We start from the raw sequence: 23583 nt of genomic DNA, 5'->3' as shown, positions 1-23583 counted from the left end.
TGCATATGGCGGGGGAGGTCTCACGATCACGTTGGAAGGTGAAAAGCACATCTCACATGGCAGCAGACAAGACAAGAGAGCTTGTGTAAGGAAACTCTCCTTTTAATACCATCAGATCTCGTGAGACTAATTTGCTATCACAAGAATGGTACAAGAAAGATCTGCCCCCATGATTCAATTACCTCTGACTAGCTCCCTCCAACAACATGTGGGAATTTAAGGTGAGATTTGTCTGGGGACACAGCTAAATACATCAGGGCCCTGGGGGTATACATTTTCCAATAGTTTTTTTAGGAAGTTGCTATGGCATTATTATCAAAAACTGATACAGAAAGTTTAATTGATTAAGCTGTATATTTATATTTTGCGAACCTAGCACTTTTTAAAAACTAGATAAATAGATCTAAGTATCTCTTCAAAATCAAGTTGCTAATTAAAAGTTTTCAATGAAAGACTTTGTAAACCAAGTTGAGCATGTCTTCCAGAAAGTAGAATATAGAGACAAAAAGAATGAAACATTGTTTAAAAAGTCTTAATGGTGTCCTAGAGTTAGATTTAAAAATTTTTGAGAGATTGAGAACAAATAAAAAGAGAGATTAAATTATCAAAGAAATAATGCAAGAATGCTTTTGATAAATGAAAGCCATCTATGTCCAGATGAAAGAGACCATTTGGTAACTTCAACCAAGATGTGTTAACTGTAAAATTTCAAAATATCAAGAATAAGTAAAAATAAATAATAAATCCTTAAGGATTTTCAAGATAATTACATATTAATTTCATTAATTTTAAAACCAATCCATATATATCCTAGATAATTTAGGAAAGTATAAAGAAGAAAAATGTTTGTTCTAGTTATATGTATAATCATGTACATATATTTATAAAATCTGGATAATTTATGTATGTATGCACATATATATGTAATTTTATATTTTCTTTTACAAGTAATAGCTTGAATATTCATTCTATTAATATTCTTCATAAACATGATGTTTAATGGTTATAAAATATTAAATTTTATGGATATGACATTGTCTAACCAGTTTCTATCAATAAATATTTAGGTTGCTACTAAAAATAATGCTACATTAAATATCTTGTGCATAAATCTTGGAAAGACTGCCTGATTATTTATTTGGGACAGATTCTTAAAAGAGGAACAACTGTTTAAAGGGTACTTACTAGTTGTTGGATACTTATGCCTGTCTTTAAGATCCTTCATGCATATGACCTGGTTGTTTTTGAGAAGCTGCTATCAATTTAGAGAAGATACTCAAAGGAGGTTAAAAGGGTGTGTGAAATAAAGGGATCAGGCTGACTCTGAAATTAGTGGCAGAGTCAGTAAGGGAATGCAGCCCGATAACTTCCGCACGAGCAGTCTTTGTGCACTCATCTTCCCATTGCTTTCTATGGATGCCAGCAGCAATGTTCACGCCTCTTATAAAAAAATAAAAATAAAAGAAATAAAACAAAATGCCAGGTATCTTACTGCGTATCAGGCTCAAAATTGTTGGCAATAACATAAGACATGGTCTTGCATGATTCATACTTTTCATTGTCATTAAAAGGCTTACGGAGTGCCTGTACAAGTCAAGACATTAATACAGCCTGGCATAAACAAATATGGACCATTTCTTGAGCATGCCACTATCATGGAGCAGGCTGCACCTTGTGCTGGTAGGGTATATTCTTCTGATTTTATGGGTTAGAGTCAAAGAGGAGGGCAACAAAATCTACAAAAAGAATGCTGGGGAGAGGTAGAATGGTGAAATGGCATATATATAAACTGCTATTATACAGGCATGCTAAACAGAGACATGCCTTCTTTTAGACTCAAGATTTATCATTTAAGATTTGGTTTGGCTCCATAAACAGAAAATCCAACTCATCAAAAGGTTAAACAAAACAAGGTATTCTGCTCACACATAAGTTCAGAGGTTACAATAAGAGGATTAAGTGTCCTATTGCAGTAGTATCTTTATTTTATTTTACTTTTTAAAGGCAGGGTCTTACTATGTTGCCCAGTCTGGACTTGAACTCCTGAGCTAAAGCAAATCTCCCACTTCAGCCTCCCAGTAGTTGGGACTACAGGCAGATGCCAACATGGCCAGCTTGTAGTAATTTATTTTTGAAGATTGATCTGGGGGTGGTGAGGGATAGGACAAAGTAGAGGAAACTGAATCAGGAAGATGTCCTTAGGGAACAAATACTTGATGAGATGTTCAGAGGGACTGAAATGACAGCATGAATGAAAGAGACACTGGAGAGAAGATTTTGCAAGTTGGTGTCAAAGTGGAAAAGTAGGGCACAAGCAGGAAAGAAGTGAAGATGATATCAAGGTTTGGATATCGGGAATTTCAATCCAAACTGGGGAGAGACAGTCAATTCCCTTTCAGGCACATGGAGCTTGTCCTCATGAGCTAAGCCAGGGCTACCATGGCAGAGTCACTCCAGGACAGCATGAGTACCTTGTCTAACTGGTTTTGGAGTGTCTGCCTGATTGTGCCACCCATGAAATAGTGCGTTGGTTCCCTTAGGAGGGCACACCTCTCAGCACTGATAAGATTAGGGTGATCAGAATGAGAAAGGTTGACTAGAAAAATACTGAAACCTAAAACACTGATACCCAGCCCTTGGTGGTCAGACAGGAAACTTCATTGTCTCTACACATTGAATGCTGAAACCTGGAACAGGAGTGACTGGAAATCCGCATCCAAGACCTATTCAGTACACATTTGATTTTAACTTTGTTTTCTTCTTTTGATATCAATAATGTTTCCATAAAAATGAAATAAACATAGAAAAGCAGGAAAATATATTAAAAAGAAGCAATAATCTCACCATCCAGAGACAAAACTCTAATACGTGGGTACATAAATTTCTGTACCTTTTTTCCATCAACAATGTGTGTGTTTGTCTAAAAAGGAAATTATGTATTTTATGCTAAATTGGAGACAATAACTTTTTGTGATTTGTTGACCTCCCATTTAAAAATGTTACGAAAAAAATTGTGAACATTTTTCAAACTGTAATATTTTCTTTAACATTGTTTATAAAGGCGGTATAATGTGCCAGCACATATGTATACCATTACAATATTTAACCTCATGTGTATTTAGGGAGTTCTGATTTTTTGTTTTTATAAGCAACACTGCAATTGGAATGCTTAAAACTAAATTGTCACATACACCTTTAATGATTTCCTTACCATAAATTACTAAAAATGTAATTGTTAACAAAGGGCACATGCATTTTAAGGTTTTCGATATATATAACCACATTTCCCTTTAACAACTTTTTCTTATGTTAGTTCCACCACAGGATCATATGATAATATCCATTTTTTTACATTCTCATCAAAATTGGATATTTTTAGTACTAAAATATATTTGTCAATTTAAAAAGTAAAAAATTGTATTACATTATTGCTTAATTTTCATACTTTTATTACTATCCTAGTGAAAAATGTACTTTTCATATTATTGGCTTTTTGCTTGTCCTGTGTGGTCAATTGCTTATTTATATCTTTCTCTATCTAATTTAGTGTCTAAAAAAGTTATTAGAACAATTTAATATAAGGTATATTTCCTTTTGCCTGTCTTAAATGTTGCAAAATTTTTCTCATTCTGCAAGTATCATTTGTCTTGCTTCTGGTGATTGTTAATATCTACACATTTAGGTTTTTTTTTTCTTTTATTATTTCTGCCTTTCATGTAATATTTAAAGGTCCTTTCTCCACAATAATAATGCATAGATATTCACCTTTTTGTTATAATAGTAATTTTGTGGAGTAGTGGAAATGCCGTCAGGAATTCGTTTGAGATGGGTAACAAAGAGAGAGGGATCAAGAGTGACTGAGTTTTTGAGCTTGGTAGACTTTGGTGAGGGAGGAACCACTGACCAAAAGCCAGGAATACAGGAAAGGGAACAAGTCTGTTAGGGTAGATAATGAGTTCAGTTTTGCACATGTTGCATTTAAACTGTCTGCCAGAAACCCTGGTAGAAATGCTCAACAGGCAGTTGGAACAAGGGTATGGAATGAGGAGTAAGGTTGTGTTTTAAATACAGATATAGAAATCATCAGCAGACATCTGATAGTTTAACAGCATGTTCTTTTCAGTGCATATCCTGGGCCAAGCACTATGCTAAGCACTTCACATAATTTTATTTGGTCTTCTCAAAAAAATATGAGGTTAAAATTATTACCCTCATTTTATACCTGAAGGGATGGGTTTGCAGAAGTTAAACTACTTTACAAAGTTCTTACGGCTGGGTAGTGGTAGAACTTGAATGTGAAATCAGGTAAGTTCACCTGATTCCAGAGTTCCTAACCCCATTTGCTCTATTGTCACAGGAGTGGATGAGCTCAAGCAGGGAAAGTCAGAGTCCCAAGGATGAAGAATAGCAAACTTTAGTGGATGGGCAGAGAAGAAGGGAAGTTGTGAAGGAGTCTGAGAAGGTTAGAGTGGAAGGCAGAAGGCCATGTGTATACATGCTGCTGCTTTAACCAGAATGGAAGCATTTTGATGGTAGGGGCTTATATCTTATACACTCTTTGAGATAAACGTGAGACCTTTCTTCTGACCCTGATCCTCAAAAAAGTCTGTTAACAATGCTTTGTACATAAATATTTCTTTGTTTATGCTGTGATGGTCTGTCAGTAATTTTCTTGCTTTAACTTTCTGAGCTAGACCTTACCAGTCCCTGTGTCCTCACGCATTATGGACTAGGGGTTCATTCACCGGAGAGCCTCAGTGCTATCCTATCGCCTTCTCTGAAAGCAACAGGAGTAGACTCCTTGGTATATGCTCTCTATGTGCCCCGGGTCAGACCTCTTCCCACAAATGCACAGCATGCCACTTTTACTTGTGTTGACTTTTTACCTGAGTTGGTGAGAGATTATGCAATATATCCTTTTATCTTTGCATCATAGATTTTTCTTTTGTTCCTTTATTGGCTGTTTCCCTGCATAGTTAGGACTTTATCAAATGGAAATAGAACCAACCTCTTTTCTTCATAGCCTGAATATTTAGTAGCATAGCAGAAACAAAGCTATAGTAGAAGCCTGGACCTGAAATTTATCACATACTAAAGGAGTGTGGTATAGTAGAAAAAGCACAGATTTAGGAATTAGGTGTTACGATTCTCATGCTGTCACTCCATATCTGTGACTTTGGAAAGATTATTTAAATGATTTGAGCCCTATTTCCCTCATTATAAAGTGAAGATACTTGTTACCGAGTGATTGTGAAGATCAAATAAACTTACCAAGATAAAGGGCTTAGCTCGTTGTAGACTCCCAGAATGAGGAAGTTGAAATTCTGGCACATACAGAATCATTTTGCTCCATGTTCTCAGATGCTTGCCTCTTGGCCATTCCATAGCTTATTTCCACTCATCCATGTTAGGTACTGTTAGTAGAAAAATAAGCCCCAATTCAGCCATGCCTGCCTGGCACAGCTAAGGCACATAATTTTAGTTGATGATAAATACACTGTTGAAAATGGTTTAGGTCATATCTGGTTTTCTTGATTCATACTATTAGTGGGTTAAAAAATGCACTTGCAATCAGTTTCTCACGATAACCCATAAATATCCTATTGTAGTCTTTCTTTCTGGAAAAAAAATCTAGACACAAATTTCTCATAGACTGGAGAGTATTTATTTCAAGCACATCCCATACAGAATCTATCTTGGCCTCTCTCCAAATAACCCAAAAGTTGCTTCCTACTTCTAGACACCCGCTGCAATCCTGGACGAATACTAGATGACTCCAATTGCAAGTTAGCACAGGTTTCAGACAAGCCTAGTGGGTAAAGAGAGAACTTTTTGAAGACAAGAAAAAAATAAGCTGCAACTTTAACTTGGCAGACCTATTTATTAAAATTGTGGTTTAGGAGAATTTTCCAAAGCCCCTACAGCTATAGATCTCATTTGAAAGCCCCAACTTCCCCCTCTTCTTTAGGAATGAATATTCTTTTTATTATTATTATTTATTTATTTATTTTTTGAGACGGAGTCTCACTCTGTCGCCCAGGTTGGAGTGCAGTGGTGCGATCTCGGCTCACTGCAAGTTCCGCCTCCTGGGTTCACACCAGGGAATGAATATTCTTTAGGAAAGCCCTGGCTTGTTCCTGTTGTCTGGTATAATTATTCATAGTGCCCCCTTTCACTCTCAAGAGTCATAGTTTGAATGATAAAATATATGGTCATTTCTTCCAGGCCTTTTGCAGAGTAAAGTTCATCTGTTTTAAGACATATTTCTTGTATTAATCTAAGAAAAATTAGATTACCTTTTCTGTAAGAGAGCCCTTGGGACCCCATCTTGCAGTCATTTACATATTTCTTCAGGGCAATAATTAAAAGCTCACATAAGCTAATGAATAACTCCCCATGGCTCTCTTAATGGCAAAAGCAAATAATGTAACTTCACAGGGGCCCACCAAATACAGTATCTCTCGGAGGAAAACATGAGGGTTTGCCCCTTCAAGTTTACATTTGCAAAGCAATTTGCAATCATTGTAATTAGTTTTTCCATTTCATAAGAATAGGTACCCACATTGGACAGAAAGGGAATGGAGATTCAGAGAAATCTAATGCTGTGCCTTCTGGGATATCATTCTTGGCTTGAATTCTGAGCACCTCGTGGGCTCACACACCTTTTACAAACTTGAGTCATTGGCCTTCCCAACCTTGGTGAGAAGATGTGCTATGTTTTAGCAATTTGAGGGTAGTAAGCTTGTCAAAACATCACCAGAGATGTTTTGAGAATTACTGTGGAGAACAGGTTTCCATGGTGCAGTGTGGCTGCTAGGAGGGGGACGAATGGCACAGCTGTTCTCTCCAGAGGGAGGAAGCACTGGCTCTTTTGTGTCAGAAAAAGCTGAGATCTTCCTGATAATCCTAAACCATCTTGACAGGTATATGTTCAGGTTGGGGAAGGTAGGTTCTCGAGAAGCATTATAATTGCAGGGGACAGGGTTGATTGAAAGAAGAGGCAAGAATAGTCTAGCTGCTTGATAATATCCTTTCCATCTATTCACTGTCTGGCTTGATCCAGTGTATAGTTTGTCCCTGACTACCTGACTCCCTGTCTGCAGCCTAGTTCCGAGAGTAGAAAATAAGTCCAAAGCAAGGAAGGGGAGTACAGGAAGGTTTGCCCCCCACAAAAAATGTTCTTGGATTGCCTTTGTCTTGTGGGAAAATGTACTTCAGCAGAGGAAAGGATAGCACCATGAAACCAGAAGAGAACTATGGCATCATGTTTGCTTAGAGATGGCCTTTCTTCCAAACCTAAAAAGAGGAGAGAAAACATCACCTCTTGGGCAGTGGTGCTCTTGTAGGGTGACTAGAATCAGCTAGGGTGTAAGTCTTACCAGACGATGTCTAGAACACCCAGAATTCTGATATTTTAGAGTCCACAGGACTTTCCAGAGATCTTGCAACCTAACTCCCTCATTTAAACCAGGGGACTTTCAGGTTCAGAGACCTAGGCAACTTTTACAAAGATTTTACTGAACTGCTAGGCCGGGGTGCTTACCAAGCTACTTTAATCTAAAAGTCTTAAAAATATAAACCGAGAGTAATTTCTTCCCACTGTGAAGAATGATCATGAGACCTAAATGAGTACTGCTGGAAACAAACTGCACATACTTCCTGCCTGGCAAAGGAGCTTGCTCACCATGGTTGGCTGCTGTCCCTGAGAGAGGAATCTCCTACCCCCAGAGAGGCAATAAAATTGAAGCTTCAGGATCCCTTTCAAGGCCCTAGACCTAATTAGATATTTTTGATTTTGCATTCTTTTGCTTAAAAAGCTCCTTCCTCCAATGTTATCAGCTTCAGGACCCAGAAATTCCGAACTTTGCCCTGCCTGTCCTACCTCATAAATCAAAATGTCTGATGTTCCAATATGCTCTTGCTCAAAAGAGGAGAACAGACAACAGTGAGGATGACTCTGCCTGGACCAGGCTTGGGAAAACAGTCTGGGGCTGGTGAGAAAGTTGGGCTGGGTATAATTCTGAGGGCTGCCCCACAAGATGTCTCAAACTCCTACCTCGTTTCTACCCTAGGAGCTCGTTGGGCAGACAAAGTCTGTCTCTCAGATTTACAGACCCAGGATTTTAGAGCTGGCAAAGGTCTCATTTTGTCATCCTTCCTAATTTTGCAGGCATTTAGAATGGCTTCAGCATCTTGTGCTCTCCTCCCTGGGAAGTGAGGTGACATGGTTGGCTAATTCTTTAAGCAGGTAGAATATCTGTCTCACTTATTAGATATAATCTTCTTGGTGTGTCCCTGCGTGGGTGGAAACCAGTGAATGAGGCCTACCCAGCTAAGGACTTCAATAAAACACAAATGAGTGCAATTCTACACACTGCCACTTAGTGTCCATTCCAAGCAAAGCTTCTGAGTTACTCTCTGAGGAAAGATAAAACTGCACAGGACAGTGCCTGCGGACAGTATTTAAAGCGTGTCCCTCATTTCATATTAATAGCTACCATTTATTTACCACCTACTGTGGACCCAGCATTTTCTCAACAACTTTATTTCTATTTATTTATTTATTTTGAGACAGAGTCTTGCTCAGGTCACCCAGGCTGGAGAGCAATGGTGCGATCTTGGCTCACTGTAACCTCTCCATCCTGGGTTCAAGTTATTCTCCTGTCTCAGTCTCCCAAGTAGCTGGGATTACAGGCACCCGCCACCACACCCGGCTAATTTTTGTATTTTTAGTAGAGACAAGTTTCACCATGTTGGCCAGGCTGGTCTTGAACTCCTGACCTCAAATGATTCACCCGCCTCGGCCTCTCAAAGTGCTTGGATTACAGGCATGAACCACCGTGCCCGGCCACAGGTATTATCGTTCTCCTTTTGTTGATGTAGAAACCAAGGCTGAGAGAGGTTATGTGACTTGTCCCAGTTACACATCTAGGGCATCCCTCTGCTTGTTTGGGGCATGTGGAGGCTAAAGTTTAGGGTGTGTCAGGCCAGAGGAGGAAGGCAGAAAGACAATGGCCTTGCCAAACCTCCTTTTTCCCTTTCACACAGGACTCTAAGTCCCAGTTCTAACACACACTAGTTATGTGTGCCCTTGAGAAAGGTGCTCTTAATCTTGGTTTCTTTATTTATAAATCGAAGAAAATAACCCACTTCATAAAGCAATTGAGAAGATGAAACAACAGAATGTGAGCAGCGCTCCATTCACAGCACATTCAGGTACAAAATAGCTCATTTTGGTATAAACTGCTCACCCCCTAGACCTCAATGCCCAATTTCTCATTTTCTTTATGTCTTTACTAAATTGTCTCCTTCTTACTGAAACCTTCCCTGGCCACCCTATCTAAAAGGCAAACCCCATATAATCTCTTCACATCCCCTTTCCTGCCTTATTTTATTACCAATTAATATATGACAAATTGTACTTATTTTGTCTTGTCTGTCTCCACCCACAAGAAGGTAAATTTTTTTGAGGCCAGTAGTCATTGTCTGCGTTAGGATTTCTGTATCATGCCAAGTACACAGACCTGTGCATGGTGAATGGTAGTACTCAATGTATATTGGTCAAATGAATGAAAACAAACAACAACAACAACAAAAAACGTTAGGAACCTCAAGACCTGTGCTTGATTTGGCTTTTTTCCTTACTATTTGACTCTGGGTCCATTACTTAAAACGTCTAGTCCTTAGTTTCCTCATTTGTAAAATAGGAAGAAAAATAGTATCTATTACTAAGACAGCTGGGAAGATTAAAAGACATAATTTATAAACCCTCTGGCATATAGTGAGTGCTCAATAAATGTTTGCCATTATTATTATTTGTAATAATCTGACCAATTGTTAAAACTGTCTTTCTGTGCAGCTCAGAGTTTTTAGGATATGAGAAGAGGCTAAAAGTCACGAGTGCCCTTGGCATTTTCGGCCCAGCTGTACTCCTTGTTAACTGATTGCCAGTTGAATGGGTGTGAAAGTGCTCAGTGTTCACACCTCCAAGCTGCTGAGAGGTCAGCATTGCCATTCATTGAGAAAGAACAGGCTGCGGGAGCTCAAATGACTTACTTATGGTCCCTCAACTTAAAAACCGGGACACGCAGGAACCAAGTCCAGCCAGTCTCCGGCTTCCTAACACTGTACTTTCTCTCTACAGTGTGGGGTGGTTCGGAGCCCTGTGACTTCAGACATGTGTTCACCGGAGCCTTTCACTGGCCATCTCCCGCAGAGTACTTTTTCACAATCAGTTTTCTCGCAAGCAAAACGTGGAAAATAAGATCCACACCTCATAAGTTTGTGGCCAGGGTCACAGGCGAAAACAGCTCTTCGGAAACTCTAAAGCGCCGGATAAATAAGCACTGCAACACGCAACCACACGCGAAATCCTTTCAGCTGCCAGTCCCGGGACTAACTCCTGTCTCCTCCCCTCTCCAAGATCGCGGAGTAGGAAGGAGGATTAACCCCTAGGGGAGGAGTTCCGCCCCCCTGCCCCCGCCCCGCCGCCCACGCCTCTCCTTTGCACCTACACTTGCGCTCCCCAAGTCTCTCTCCTGCGCAGAGCCCTGGCTGCGCTTCCCTGGTCTGGCACTGCACGGCCGGCCGGCCGCCAGGATGCAGGCGCCGCACAAGGAGCACCTGTACAAATTGCTGGTGATTGGCGACCTGGGCGTGGGGAAGACCAGCATCATCAAGCGCTACGTGCACCAGAACTTCTCCTCGCACTACCGGGCCACAATCGGCGTGGACTTCGCGCTCAAGGTGCTCCACTGGGACCCGGAGACTGTGGTGCGCCTGCAGCTCTGGGATATCGCCGGTGAGCGCCGGGGGAGGGGGTCAGGGGGCTAGAGCGCCTCGCGGCCAGTTTCCAGTCTTGAGGCAGCGGCTTGCGGCCAAGCGTGAGATTAAAATCCCTAGGTCGCGAGACAGTTTTTCCTGGTGGGCTGGAAACTTAGTTTCAAAGAAAAGAAAAATGTTTGAAACTTCAAGTGCATTCCCTGGAGCTTTTGGGCTATTGCTTCAGCTCCTTCCCGCACAGTCCCCTGGGATCTCTCTGCCCAGAGCAGGCCTCCCCAGGGAACCTGAGGAAGATTGGCTGCAATTGCATTCTGCTCTCCACTCCAGCTCGTTTTCTGGGCGTGGGTAGTTCTGCCAATGACGCAGCCCAGTGTCAGGCACGGCCTTCCGTGCAGGGGCCGACCGAGGGGAAGCCCCTAGGCTGGGTCACAGCGGAAACCGGGATAGTTCCAGGCTAGCTGGAGTTTGCCCATTCCTGTCTTCCGTCGCTCACTTTATTTCAAATTTTGTCACCTTTCTCTCTGCCCTTAAGACAAAAGAGTTTGAGATTTTTTTTTTTTTCTTTCAGGAAGCCAAGTACTTTTGTGTGTGTATGTCAGGGGCAAAGTATTCTTTCTCCCTCTCTTTCTATATTTCTCTCTCTCTGGCTCTCAGTCTTCTATGAAAAGGAGATTGTGTATATATTTTAAGACCATTTTTATGTAAGGGCCTATGATAGCCTTATGATTTCTTGATTTGGCCCTAAAGTTTTCATTGAGAGATCTGGAAAATGAGAGTTTTTTTGTTTGTTTTTGTTTTTTACAATATTGAAAATCAGATTTTGACTCCACAGGTTTGTACCAGAAGTTAGGCCTAGTCAAAGGTGAGGGTGCAAAGTATCTACCTCAAGTATGCCTTGGACAAGGCTGTTTGCAACATGGGCATGACCAACTCCTCGTTACAGATTTTAGCCCTGCTACTAACTAACCTGCTCAGTGGCTTTGGACAAGTCTCTTCAGCTCAGTTGCATCATTGTTAAGTGGAAAGGAGTTGGGCAAGGGTCAGGGATCTTCCTGCTCAGAAGTTTTAAGGTCTTCTGGGATTCTCCCTGGAAACAACTTCAAACAGTCTTACTTCATGGTCTGTGACACCAGGAACCTTTCTTTATAAGTGCTGGACCCAAACTAGCCACTGCTGTTTCAGAAAATGGGTTCATTTTAGCTGATGCATTTGATTGGAAACACTTTATCATGGCTTGAAGCCAGAACAAATGTGGAACATTTTTGAAAGGGCATTTGTGATCTGGGGACTTTCATGCCTCTTTAATCATAAACTGCCAGGACTTATTCTTTTAGCATGTGAACAGATGAACAGATTCATGCATTTGGAGTCATCTTCAGCTGCTCTAGTAGCAAGGGGGTTATCAGAGAACAGAAGATGTTATCAGCCACTGTTGGATGGGGCTTTTCATCTAAAACAATTCTGTGTACTCTCTTGCTGCGTGTCATAATGTCTGAAAACCCTTCTGGCTTCATGAAAGTCCTCAGGATTCAGATTTAGAAATGGCTTACTGTTTAAACAGGGATGTAGCTGTAATTTGGACTTTTATGTACCATCCAGGTAACAGCATGACAGCAGACAAGTTCTATGTAGATTTTAGTCTCCTCACATAAACAGAGGAGATGGAAGGGTATAGTGATTAATAGCTCAAATTCCAAAGTGGAACTGCCTCCATCTGGATCCTTACTTTACTCTGCATGTAGTAGGCAATCTTAGGTAACTTCTCTAACCTCCTTGTTTTAGTTTCCTTACTTGTAAATAGGGAGAATGCTTTCTCCCAATAAATGACAGGTGAGCCACCAACAGTGCTAGTTGAAGGTGATCATGCCTGTTCTCTAGGAGATCTGCAAGGATTATTATCACACTAGCTAGCGTGTTTTGAGCCTGTATAAATACTAGGCAAGAAGGATATGATATACAAGTGCTAATTAGTTACTAAAAAATTGTGATCCCAATATTACATATATATTTTGTCCCCAGGTTATCACCATTTTCAGTTTTGCTATTTTACAATACTGTCAGGAGCAATTTAACTCCCAAGCTCGAAAGCACTTCGTTAGCCATGTTTGTAGACTGAAGTTACAGTGGAGGCTATAGTCACAGAAGTCTGTATAAATAAGAAATCTGGAGTCTTGGAAATTTCTTTCTACAGATACTGTGGTGTTGTTATGTTCAACATCTCAGTAGAGGAGCTTGTTTTTCCCAGAGCTCTAATGCTCAGTGGTAATCTGTCTTTAGCAGCCTCAAGCCCAAAGGCCCTGTTAGCTGAATTAGAGATTGGACAGCAGGCACAGTGAATTGGGTGGAAGCTAGGCCACTGTGGGAAATGGTTGGAGCATGCATGTGCTCCACATTTCATGGTTGAAGCTGCATAGGGAGCCATGCGGGTAATGAGTTCATGTGAAATCCAGCCTCAACTGCCCACCCAGACTCCAGCCAGCCAGGTGTACCTTGTAGTACTTTCAAATCACAGCCTGTCTATCCAAGATAAGAATGCATCTCTCCCTCCCTAGTGTTCAACTCTGGTGTGTGCCTGGAGAGAACAGGTAGTGGAGGTTAGTGGGCCTAGCTTTGAGAAGGTTGTGGGTGGTGAATGAGATAGAGAAGACCTGCACTATTCTGACAGGATATCATACACACTTGTTATTAAGGGAATCTTGGCTCAGCTAGACTCTTGATATTCACTTGGTTCAATGCCAAATAGGGCCCTTTTTATCCACTAAATTCCCATGATGTATCTCTTGTAGCTGTGTAGATTGGCCAGTTTGATCTTGAAAGACTCCAAAAAGTATCTCTAGGGTCTTGTGAGTAGGCCTTGAAACAAGGTGACAAATCCCACCAAATCCCATAGGGGACAGCAGTTGGCCTGGATTCCAGTGATTCCATGCTAGAGGGTCAGCTGGGTCAGCTGTGTGTTGAGAGGCTCTTGATAGAGTCAGACAAATGAAGTAACTTTGCCTGAGGCCACCCAGCTAGTAGAGGAAGAGCCAGATTTGACGATGCTGTTTGCACTTGCTGGCCTGTGAGTGCCTGGCACACAGCTGGCCCACAGGGATTATGCATCCTTCCTTTTTAAAAGTGTTGTTTCTTAGTAGGTGGGTTAACCTTACCTTCTCCTTTCTAACTAGATTTTTGATATTATTAAGTACCCCTGTGCATTCAGTGAAAAGAAATGAATTAAAATCTATTTCTAAATGTTTTCTCTTGATTAGGATGTGAATTTATAAGTTTTTTTTTTTTTTAAATAGATCAATTAGGGAAAAGGAAAGCAAAAAGTTCACACTAGAGACTCCACTTTTTTATTACTCTCCAAATCCAGAGACTATAATTGCTTATTCACACTTTCAAAAAGAACTATACTATTTTGTCTAGAACTCTTGATGTGCTTTGGGACTCTGATGCAGGCATTGGGACATTTATAGGGATAGTAGCTAATATTTCTTAAGCCCTTATTGTTATACATGTCCAGGCATATTTAATCTATAATTTCCCAGTATAATAGCTGGTTAGGCCACTAGAATTTAAAATTGACCGTTGAATCTGTCTTCAAAAGATTTGCTCTACTTCCCTTAATTTAAAAACAGAACACTTCATACTAGTTTAAATATATTCTAAATTATATATACTCTGAAAATATAATTAGGCAAACTGTGAAACCCTGCCGAACCTCAATTGTCTCATCTATAAAATGATTATTTAATTTTCCTGTGATACTTATTTTATCTTTTGTAGTCTCTGCAGGTAAAATGTTATATTATCACTGTACTCAGGGTATAGGTAGCACATGGTCATTTATTCCAGCTTCTTAGTAGCTTTGTGACTTGTGCGAGTTACTTAGCCTCTATGCCTTGGTTTTCTGTCTGTAAAATGGGAATAATAACAATACCAGCATCTTAGAATTTTTATAAGGATTAAATGAGTTACTTCATGCAAAGCTGTGCCTGACACATAATAAATGCTGAATGAGTGTTAGCTATTATTCCTGTTATCATAATTATTATTACTGACTATTTTCACATACATTTTCCCACTTGATCCCCCAGCATTGCTGAGGGTGTAGACAAGCAGATGGTCCTAAACCCACTTTTTATTTAAAAAGATAAAAAATGAGAGAGGTAAGAGACTTGCCTGAGATCATAAGTGGCAGAGGAGAACAGGAACAGTCAGTCTGTTTAGCTTCAGCTTACTTGTATGAGTAAGATAACCAAGTCTGTTGGTAATCAGAAAACCCAACTCTAGTTTTATATTGCTATAGTAGAAAATAAATTAAGTGGGCAGACAATTTAGAGACTGTTTCGAGTGTTTCTTTACCATGTAAAAGTTTGACTGCAGAGCTCTGCTAAATAACAAATGCCTCTAAATACTTAAAAGAAGATCTACCCTATAAGAAAAATATTTCCACCCAAGGCACATCTGTACCAACTTCCTCCACCTAAGCCATATGACATGACAGCAGAAGAATACATTAACTGTCACATAGACAAAGTAACAGGATGAAGGCAGCCCGGTCCCAGTGTCAGGAGTCCTTGGACTAACTCTTCACACCAGCAACTCTGACACTTATTTGAGTCACAGTGGTATGTTGTTTTAGGGTTTGTAAAGTGCATTCAGGTTGTGAAATTCAACCAAAGACAGGGTTCAGACTTAACTATCTCTTTAGTATCTATTTCTAAAAGACTATTTCTTCAAGCAGTTTTACAAGATGGGTCTTAAATGTCAAGGTAATAGGTCTAGGCATGTAGAAAGAGCTAAATTTGGCGATCAGTGTGTCAAATAAACCCTCCCCCCCCAATTTATACTGAGGCTGAGCCATGCTCTACTGGACAGTTTATTGCCTTGTTTCTACAGATTTTCTAAATACCACATAAAATAACGTGCTATGTGCTTATGGGTAAATAATGTGTACAGTGAGCAAAAATGGTGAACTTTCAAAGTAGGAATGAGGGATATATGGAGAAAGTGCCTCAAGGCAGGACATGGTGCGTCATCTGGGTTTTAGAAGACTGATTCTGATAGAAAAGCAAGTAGCAGCATGATCAAGGAAAGCTAAGGCATTTGAAAGTGGGAGAGGATTGGAAAAAGTAGCTCTATATGTGTGATTGGTTTCTGCAGCAAATACATGTACATATATATAAAGTGACTGGTACGTGAAAGTACTTAGGTGAGGGGAAAACAAAGAAGGATAATAATTGAATAAGATTTAATTCTTCATCCCAGCTTCATCAGCATGACACAAAAACAAATCACTGTAACAATAAGTAAAAAGCACTGGTAGATGTAACTTCAAAACACTCTCATGGTGCAGAGATGTTGTCCACACCACATCCTCCTACTCTCTGAGACTAAATCTGAGGAAGTTGCACAAAACCTTAGGGCTAGAATGATGTTTCCTGTGCTCTTACCTAGCACCAGTCATTCCCTGTCAGTGTGTCAGGGCTGCACAACTTGAGACAGAATTTCATCGTCTGTCCCTCTAATCTGGTCTCCTTCGCTTGAGGATCTCATGCATTCCCAGGGCTTTAACTCTATGCAGATGACTTTAAAACTATGCCTATATCCTTGACTACTCGTGAGCTCAGCCTTACAATTCCATCTTCCTGCTGAACATCTCTACAATATCTCACCTACACTGCCGGTGAACATGTGCATAACAAAGTTTGCATGAAAACAGGTTTGTTTTTTCTATTAATAAGTAATATGTGCTCAGCGTAGCAAAGCTGGAAAACAGAAAAGAAAAACAAGAAAGAAATACAATATATCCACATTTGTCCCACTTAATGATAAGTAGTAAATGATGCTATTTGTAAGTCTAAACTAGACATTTGTCCACATTCACTGGACTTTCTAGTTTGTGTTAACCAAAATACTTTACCCCCAGTCACTTAGACTTGAAACCTCTGCCATCTTTTCTATTCTGACCCTCATATGTCACCCGTCTCCAAGTCAGATAGTAAATATGCCTCTCTTTTCTCACTTCCATAGACCAGAGACAGCACTTTTTTACATACCTGTTCTGGTATCACAGCCTCTTAGCTAGCTCTAATCTCTGCCTCCTCCAGTTCTCAGGTGTATCAAAGCCAAGTTTATCTTCCCAGAACATCTCTCTTTTGTATTGGCTATAGATTACACCCGCTGTGATGAGAACAATGGAGGGGATGAGAGTAAAGTATTAGGGGGGCTGATAATTAGAAAATTAGAAATATGATAGATCCAAGTCATAGAGAAATTGAGGAATGGGTTTGTGAAGTCCTTGAATGTAAGAAGTGACTGGAATACTTGAGGCCTGGTGAAGTCAAAAGGAAACCCAGGGTGTCTCTCCTATTGTGGTCTTCTTGTGAGGAACACAGAAACTGTCATTAAAGGCTCAAGTGCTACTTATTTTTTTATTTGTTTTAAAATGCAGTTTTAAAACTTGAAGATTTGAGAAGTATAAGATCTTGCCTGAGAAAATTTATTAATTCACTTGATAAGCAGAGAGATTTAGGGGTGATCGAAATAGGTTGATATTTGCTCTTACGGACTTTTAGAGTCTGATGTGGCATAAAGATATTTATTTCAAAATAATTATTTAGTCACTGATAAGTGATCTGATGGGAAAGTGTCAGGTGCTAAAAGACAGTCAACCAGGGGACGTATCCTAGCCATAACATGGAGATGAGACGACATCATGCAGGCTTCAGTAATCTGACCTAGCTGAGGATTACAGTGTGTGAGGAAGGTGGTGTTAAGAGGGATGCAGCAGACAAATTAGGAAAGGTCATATATGCCGAATTAAATGTTAAGAGTAGTGAAAGTGAAAATTCCTTCTATTTACCAATTTATCAAAGCAATATTTGCAATTTAAATACTACAGTAATTCTAACAAATAGGTCCTCTTACTTCCAGTTTCATAGATGAGGAAGCTGGGCCAAGCATAAGTAGAACATGACATTTGGTACATAATTGTTGCTTAGTAAAAGGGGTTTGGTGTTAAACAGTCACTGAGGTTCATACTAACGTCATCACTCATCTGGTAAATTTTTGAGAATAGATGTTTTGACGTACACTTAGAATCCTTTCTCTTCCTCTTCTGATGATTCACTTTGGAGAGTCCTTGAAAGCTTTCAAACCATTGAGAAGCTTTATTTATGTTACTTTCTTAGATTCTGAGATGCATATTCCCAGAAGGATACAGTGGACATATTGCTCCTGGAGTGGGAATCAGGTTTATTCCAGCAAGGGAAGATCCTTATCTTCTAGGATGGTGAACTAGACTGATGTCCTTTAACTTGGCAAGGTCAAGTCTGAGACTTTAGCCTGGGGTTCTGAATAATTGAGTTTTACTCATTTTTTTCAGCTGTTCAGGAATTTAGCTAAGAATTTATGTGATCTTAAATTACTCTTTGAAAATAATTTGGGTTTTAACTTCTACCATTCTCTCCTTCCTTTCATTGCCCACTCTTCAGTACAAAATTCTGTCTTTTCTACCTTATAAAATAAATATCTTTTCCGTTTTTTCAATAGCCACATCTTCTTCATAACTCCCCGGAACTGTTGCAGCAGTTGCCGCCTGCCCATGCCCTCCTCCAGCTTCTCTGCCCATCAGTTTGTAATCAACAGTGGTGATACCCCTCATCATGGTGCTGTTCTCCAGTTGATATTCTCATTTGGGATCCATCAGTGGAGCCACAGCATTTTTAGAATTAAAGGCTGAACTTTTTAGCATGACAGTCAGGACCATCATAACTGTCAATCATTTGCCATTCATTCCAGTCTTCTCTCTCACATCTATGATTTTTACATTCTAGATCTTACAGTGGCCCCATTATACCTACCTTCCCCTTTATGCTGTGGCTCACATGGTTGTCTCTGGCTGAAAAAAGCACATTCCTCTTTTTAACATAGGTAACTCCTGTGGGTCCTTTTCACTCTATCAATATCACCTCCTCCAGAATGTCTGTTGAAACCATGAGACTCGGGGAAATACTTTCTCTGCTCCCATAAAGTTCCATGATTATTCCAGATAGAAATATTTTACTATTGCATTGGAATGTCTTTTTCCTCCAAAGTGTATCCCTGGGTCCTAATATAGTATTTGGACATGTGGTAGGGACTCAAGGAGTATTTGTTCAATAAAAAGTTTTTCAGTCAACTATTGCATCAGTGCCTTAATTCTAGACATATCATTGATCTAAACATTTCTTCAATAAAAAATAGACTTCTGTTCATGATTGAAAAACTTCATAACTTCATAAACATTAATATATAAAAGTATAATTTAGAATTGAGAAATATGGCAACCACTTTTTTTTTCAGGTTTTATTTTATTGTTTTATTTATTTATTTTTTATTATTATACTTTAAGTTCTAGGGTACATGTGCACAACGTGCAGGTTTGTTACATATGTATACTTGTGCCATGTTGGTGTGCTGCACCCATCAACTCGTCATTTACATCAGGTATAACTCCCAAATGCCATCCCTCCTCCCTCCCGCCTCCCCATAATAGGCCCCGGTGTGTGATGTTCCCCTTCCCAAGTCCAAGTGATCTCATTGTTCAATTCCCACCTATGAGTGAGAACATGAGGTGTTTGGTTTTCTGTTCTTGTGATAGTTTGCTGAGAATGATGGTTTCCAGCTGCATCCATGTCCCTACAAAGGACACAAACTCATCCCTTTTTATGGCTGCATAGTATTCCATGGTGTATATGTGCCACATTTTCTTAATCAAGTCTGTCACTGATGGACATTTGGGTTGATTCCAAGTCTTTGCTATTGTGAATAGCACCGCAACAAACATACACGTGCATGTGTCTTTATAGCAGCATGATTTATAATCCTTTGGGTATATACCCAGTAATGGGACGGTTGAGTCATATGGTATTTCTAGTTCTAGATCTTTGAGGAATCACCATACTGTTTTCTACAATGGTTGAACTAGTTTATAGTCCCACCAACAGTGTAAAAGTGTTCCTATTTCTCCACATCCTCTCCAGCACCTGTTGTTTCCTGACTTTTTAATGATTGCCATTCTAACTGGTGTGAGATGGTATCTCATTGTGGTTTTGATTTGCATTTCTCTGATGGCCAGTGATGATGAGCATTTTTTCATATGTCTCTTGGCTGTATGCATGTCTTCTTTTGAGAAATGTCTGCTCATATCCTTTGCCCACTTTTTGATGGGGTTGTTTGTTTTTTTCTTGTAAATTTGTTTGAGTTCTTTGTAGGTTCTGGATATTAGCCCTTTGTCAGATGAGTAGATTGCAAAAATATTCTCCCATTCTGTAGGTTGCCTGTTCACTCTGATGGTAGTTTCTTTTGCTGTGCAGAAGCTCTTTAGTTTAATTAGATCCCATTTGTCAATTTTGGCTTTTGTTACCATTGCTTTTGGTGTTTTAGACATGTAGTCCTTGCCCATGCCTATATCCTGAATGGTATTACCTAGGTTTTCTTCTAGGATTTTTATGGTATTAGGTCTAACATTAAGTCTCTAATCCATCTTGAATTAATTTTCATATAAGGAGTAAGGAAAGGATCCAGTTTCAGCTTTCTACTTATGGCTAGCCAATTTTCCCAGTACCATTTATTAAATAGGGAATCTTTTCCCCATTTCTTGTTTTTCTCAGGTCTGTCAAAGATCACATGGCTGTAGATATGTGGTATTATTTCTGAGGACTCTGTTCTGTTCCATTGGTCTATATCTCTGTGTTGGTACCAGTACCATGCTGTTTTGGTTACTGTAGCCTTTTAGTATAGTTTGAAGTCAGGTAGCATGATGCCTCCAGCTTTGTTCTTTTGACTTAGGATTGTCTTGGCAATGCGGGCTCATTTTTGGTTCCATGCAACCACTTTTCTTAAGGAGACATTCTGTTTGTTTGTTTGTGTGTTTTCCAACTGTAAAAACTGGGAAGTGTCCTTAAATACTATTCTTAAAAGCTGTGTTTTTTCATTTAACAGTCTCCATAATTTGAAGTGAAATGTCATTCATTTGGATGTCAAATGGCAAAACTGTATCTTTTTTATGATTTTAGGGTATATTATATAAAGTAATAACTTTTTGAAAGGTAATTTTACAGAGTTAAAACCCTGAGTACTCATCAAAACCATATCAGTCATTTTATGGATGAGCAAGCTTGATCTGGAAGGGAGGCGACATTAGTTTCTCAGGCCCACAGAGCTTGTTAATGGTAGAATTAGAACCAGAACAGAAGATTATCTGGCTTATTACCAAGGAAACTTGAATAATTAAAAACGTATTTTTTAACACTAGGTGTCTGGGTGCTGTCTTCAGCATTGAGGTATAATGATAATCAAATTGGGAAGGCACCCAGCCCTGTGGAAGTTCATGCAGTGCAGAAGAGAAGATAATGGCATAGCACTGGGGACACCCGAAGTCATCCACAGTTTGTCTTTAAATAGCATTTCTAATACCATTTTCTCCCTCCCTCCATGATGAGGTCTAAATTTCAACCATTGGAACTCCTTGCCATTCCTGGTTCATTTTCATGCTTCTTGTCTCTGAGCCTTTTCTCCTGCTTGCCCTGCTGGTTCATGTGTCCTTCCCTTTGGAAGCACATCCAAATCCCACCTGATGTCTAAGACCCATCTGAAAGGGCAACTCCTCTACAGAGACTTTCCTAGTTCTCTCTGTCAGTAGTAACTTCTTCCTCCCTCGAGTCCCATGCAACTTTTCTTTCCTTTGTTTGTAGCACTTCTCCAGTTAAGCTTTGTGTTACAGTTATTTTCTACCTATCCAGATTTGCTTCATGATTTTTAGTAAATCCTGCCATGAGTTATTTGCTGCATAATTTAATGAAATTTACTGTAGAGTCAGCAAAGAAGTAGAGAAGAAGAAAGCACCAAGAATGAGGAGAACCTAGCAAGGGCAGGCGTTTGGAAGCAAGAGGTAGATAATTTAAGAAAAGGATAATTAATAGTTTCAAATGTTTTATTACTTTTTGCACTGAGTCTCTACTTTTTGTAGTTTGTGTTATTCTGATGTATTATTTAACCTTTGTTCCTTATCACTTTTATTTAAATATAACTGTCAATTAGTTTATCAGCCTTGCATAAAACTGCTCTTTTAAGAAGAGTGATGAAAACTTACTGATTTAAATTATTCTTGATTAGACTGTTTTCCCATAACATGCTATAAATAGCCACTAATTATTAAGTGTCAGGCATAGTTCTATGCAATCATATGCATTATTTTATTTACAGCTCATAATGAGCTTATCTGATGGACACTGTTGTTAACCCTACTATAGATGTGAGAGAACTATAAACAGGCCAGAAAACAGATAAACAAGCTAACAAGCACAGAAAACTTTTCAGAAGTCTTACCAATAGTAAGAGGTAATGCTGGGATATGCACTGAAATTTTGTCTAACTACAAATCCCATTTTCTAGCCACGCTATTCTGCTGTTTCCTAATGCACGATAAACAGCATAATAGTTTTCACATCTCATGGTTTGTTATACACTGCATTTAGAAGGTGCTCATTATATATTTTAAAATAGTAATTTATTAATTTTAAACTGTATACTTTTGGATAGATCTAATAATTGAATGAGTTGAATTTTTTGCATGCATTATTGCTGGCACCATGTGGTTGGTTTGACTTTTTAACAGTCATCTTCATATACTACTTTTAGGCAGGAAAACCACTGTGCCTGAGGGACGCAAGTCTCTAGTTTAAAAATTAAAGCTAAGAACAGCTGTGGTGCTTGTTGGTATCAGAATAAAAAGATTTATAGGGTGGTAGAAGGACCTGTATGCATGTATTGTGTGATCTGTGTGTCTTAAATTTAAAAAAAAAAAATACACTAGACTCTAGAGGCTACAGCACAAGTTCTCAAACTTTCTCAGTTAACTGCATCCAAATCCTTAGTGTTAATTTTTTCATTGTGCCTCTAGGCCAAAAGCACTACCTAACAATCCTGTTCATTAAATAGCACCAAACAACTTAATAAGTGTTATGGTCTAACAACTTAATAGTCATAAGAAAAAAAAGAGAACATATAATTTAAAAGAAAATTATTTTTGTTTCATTTTTAATCACTGCAGTTTACTATAGGCAAGTGTATGACTTTGGCCATGAAACACCCTCTCAAACCTTTGAGCCGGAGTGGATGCCACTACCATACCACCCTAATTTCCTGTTTCACATTGATTTTCACATGATTTTTGCTTTTCATCACAGAAACTTCCAAACCCCAGTTTCAAACAGATATAATGACATCAAAAGGAATGTATGTAGTGTTAACACTGTGAACTACCTCAAGCTAGTAGTTCCTGGGGTGTCTAATGAATCTTGAGTACTACTGTATTTGCATTGAAATTTTAAAATATCCTCTTTCACCCATGTGAGTTCACCATGGCATCCCCTAGAGCACCTTGGCATATATTTTGGGAGTTATAACTCTAAAGGAATCTGGAAATTCCTTAAGAATGAAACCTTTAGAGTTCAGGATCTCTTGGAGGTTATTTATAAAAATGTATTTAATGGCTACTGACTGGTATTGTCTCAAATGCCAAGTAATTCGAAAGTAGGTTTTTAGTGTAATACATTTGAGCTTACAGTTCAGAGGTATTTTAGGTTGTTTATTTATTTAATTATAAACATGAGATGCCGGTCCTTCTGTCTTGATTCATCCATGACTTGGTTTCATTCCTTCCCCTCTTTATCCACTGTTGGACCTTACATTGCTAAATTATCTTTTTATCTCCATCCACATGAGTTATTTGCTTAAGCTGGTAGCACTGGACTCCAGTCTAAAATT

The 23583-nt window shown here is 39.2% G+C and overlaps 1 protein-coding gene and 1 long non-coding RNA gene across 2 annotated transcripts in view; one reads left to right on the top strand and one right to left on the bottom strand.

Annotated features, from left to right (window-relative positions):
- Nucleotides 1-4832: 4832 nt before the first annotated feature.
- LOC126934772 (uncharacterized) overlaps nt 4833-23583 on the bottom strand; it is an 84831-nt gene continuing 66080 nt past the window's right edge. Inside the window, exon 8 of the long non-coding RNA XR_007719111.1 lies at nt 4833-5414. This is a non-coding gene — a long non-coding RNA (uncharacterized LOC126934772). The remainder of the gene's footprint in view (nt 5415-23583) is intronic.
- Nucleotides 10508-23583, top strand: part of RAB38 (RAB38, member RAS oncogene family) — a 62175-nt gene continuing 49099 nt past the window's right edge. The window contains exon 1 of the mRNA XM_050755566.1: nt 10508-10801. Coding sequence (XP_050611523.1) covers nt 10600-10801 — 202 coding nt within the window. The 5' untranslated portion in view covers nt 10508-10599. The remainder of the gene's footprint in view (nt 10802-23583) is intronic.

This window comes from Macaca thibetana, chromosome 14 (genome assembly GCF_024542745.1).
Source record: "Macaca thibetana thibetana isolate TM-01 chromosome 14, ASM2454274v1, whole genome shotgun sequence".
NCBI classification, from domain to species: Eukaryota; Metazoa; Chordata; class Mammalia; order Primates; family Cercopithecidae; genus Macaca; species Macaca thibetana.
This window is presented reverse-complemented; position numbering and strand designations above follow the sequence as displayed.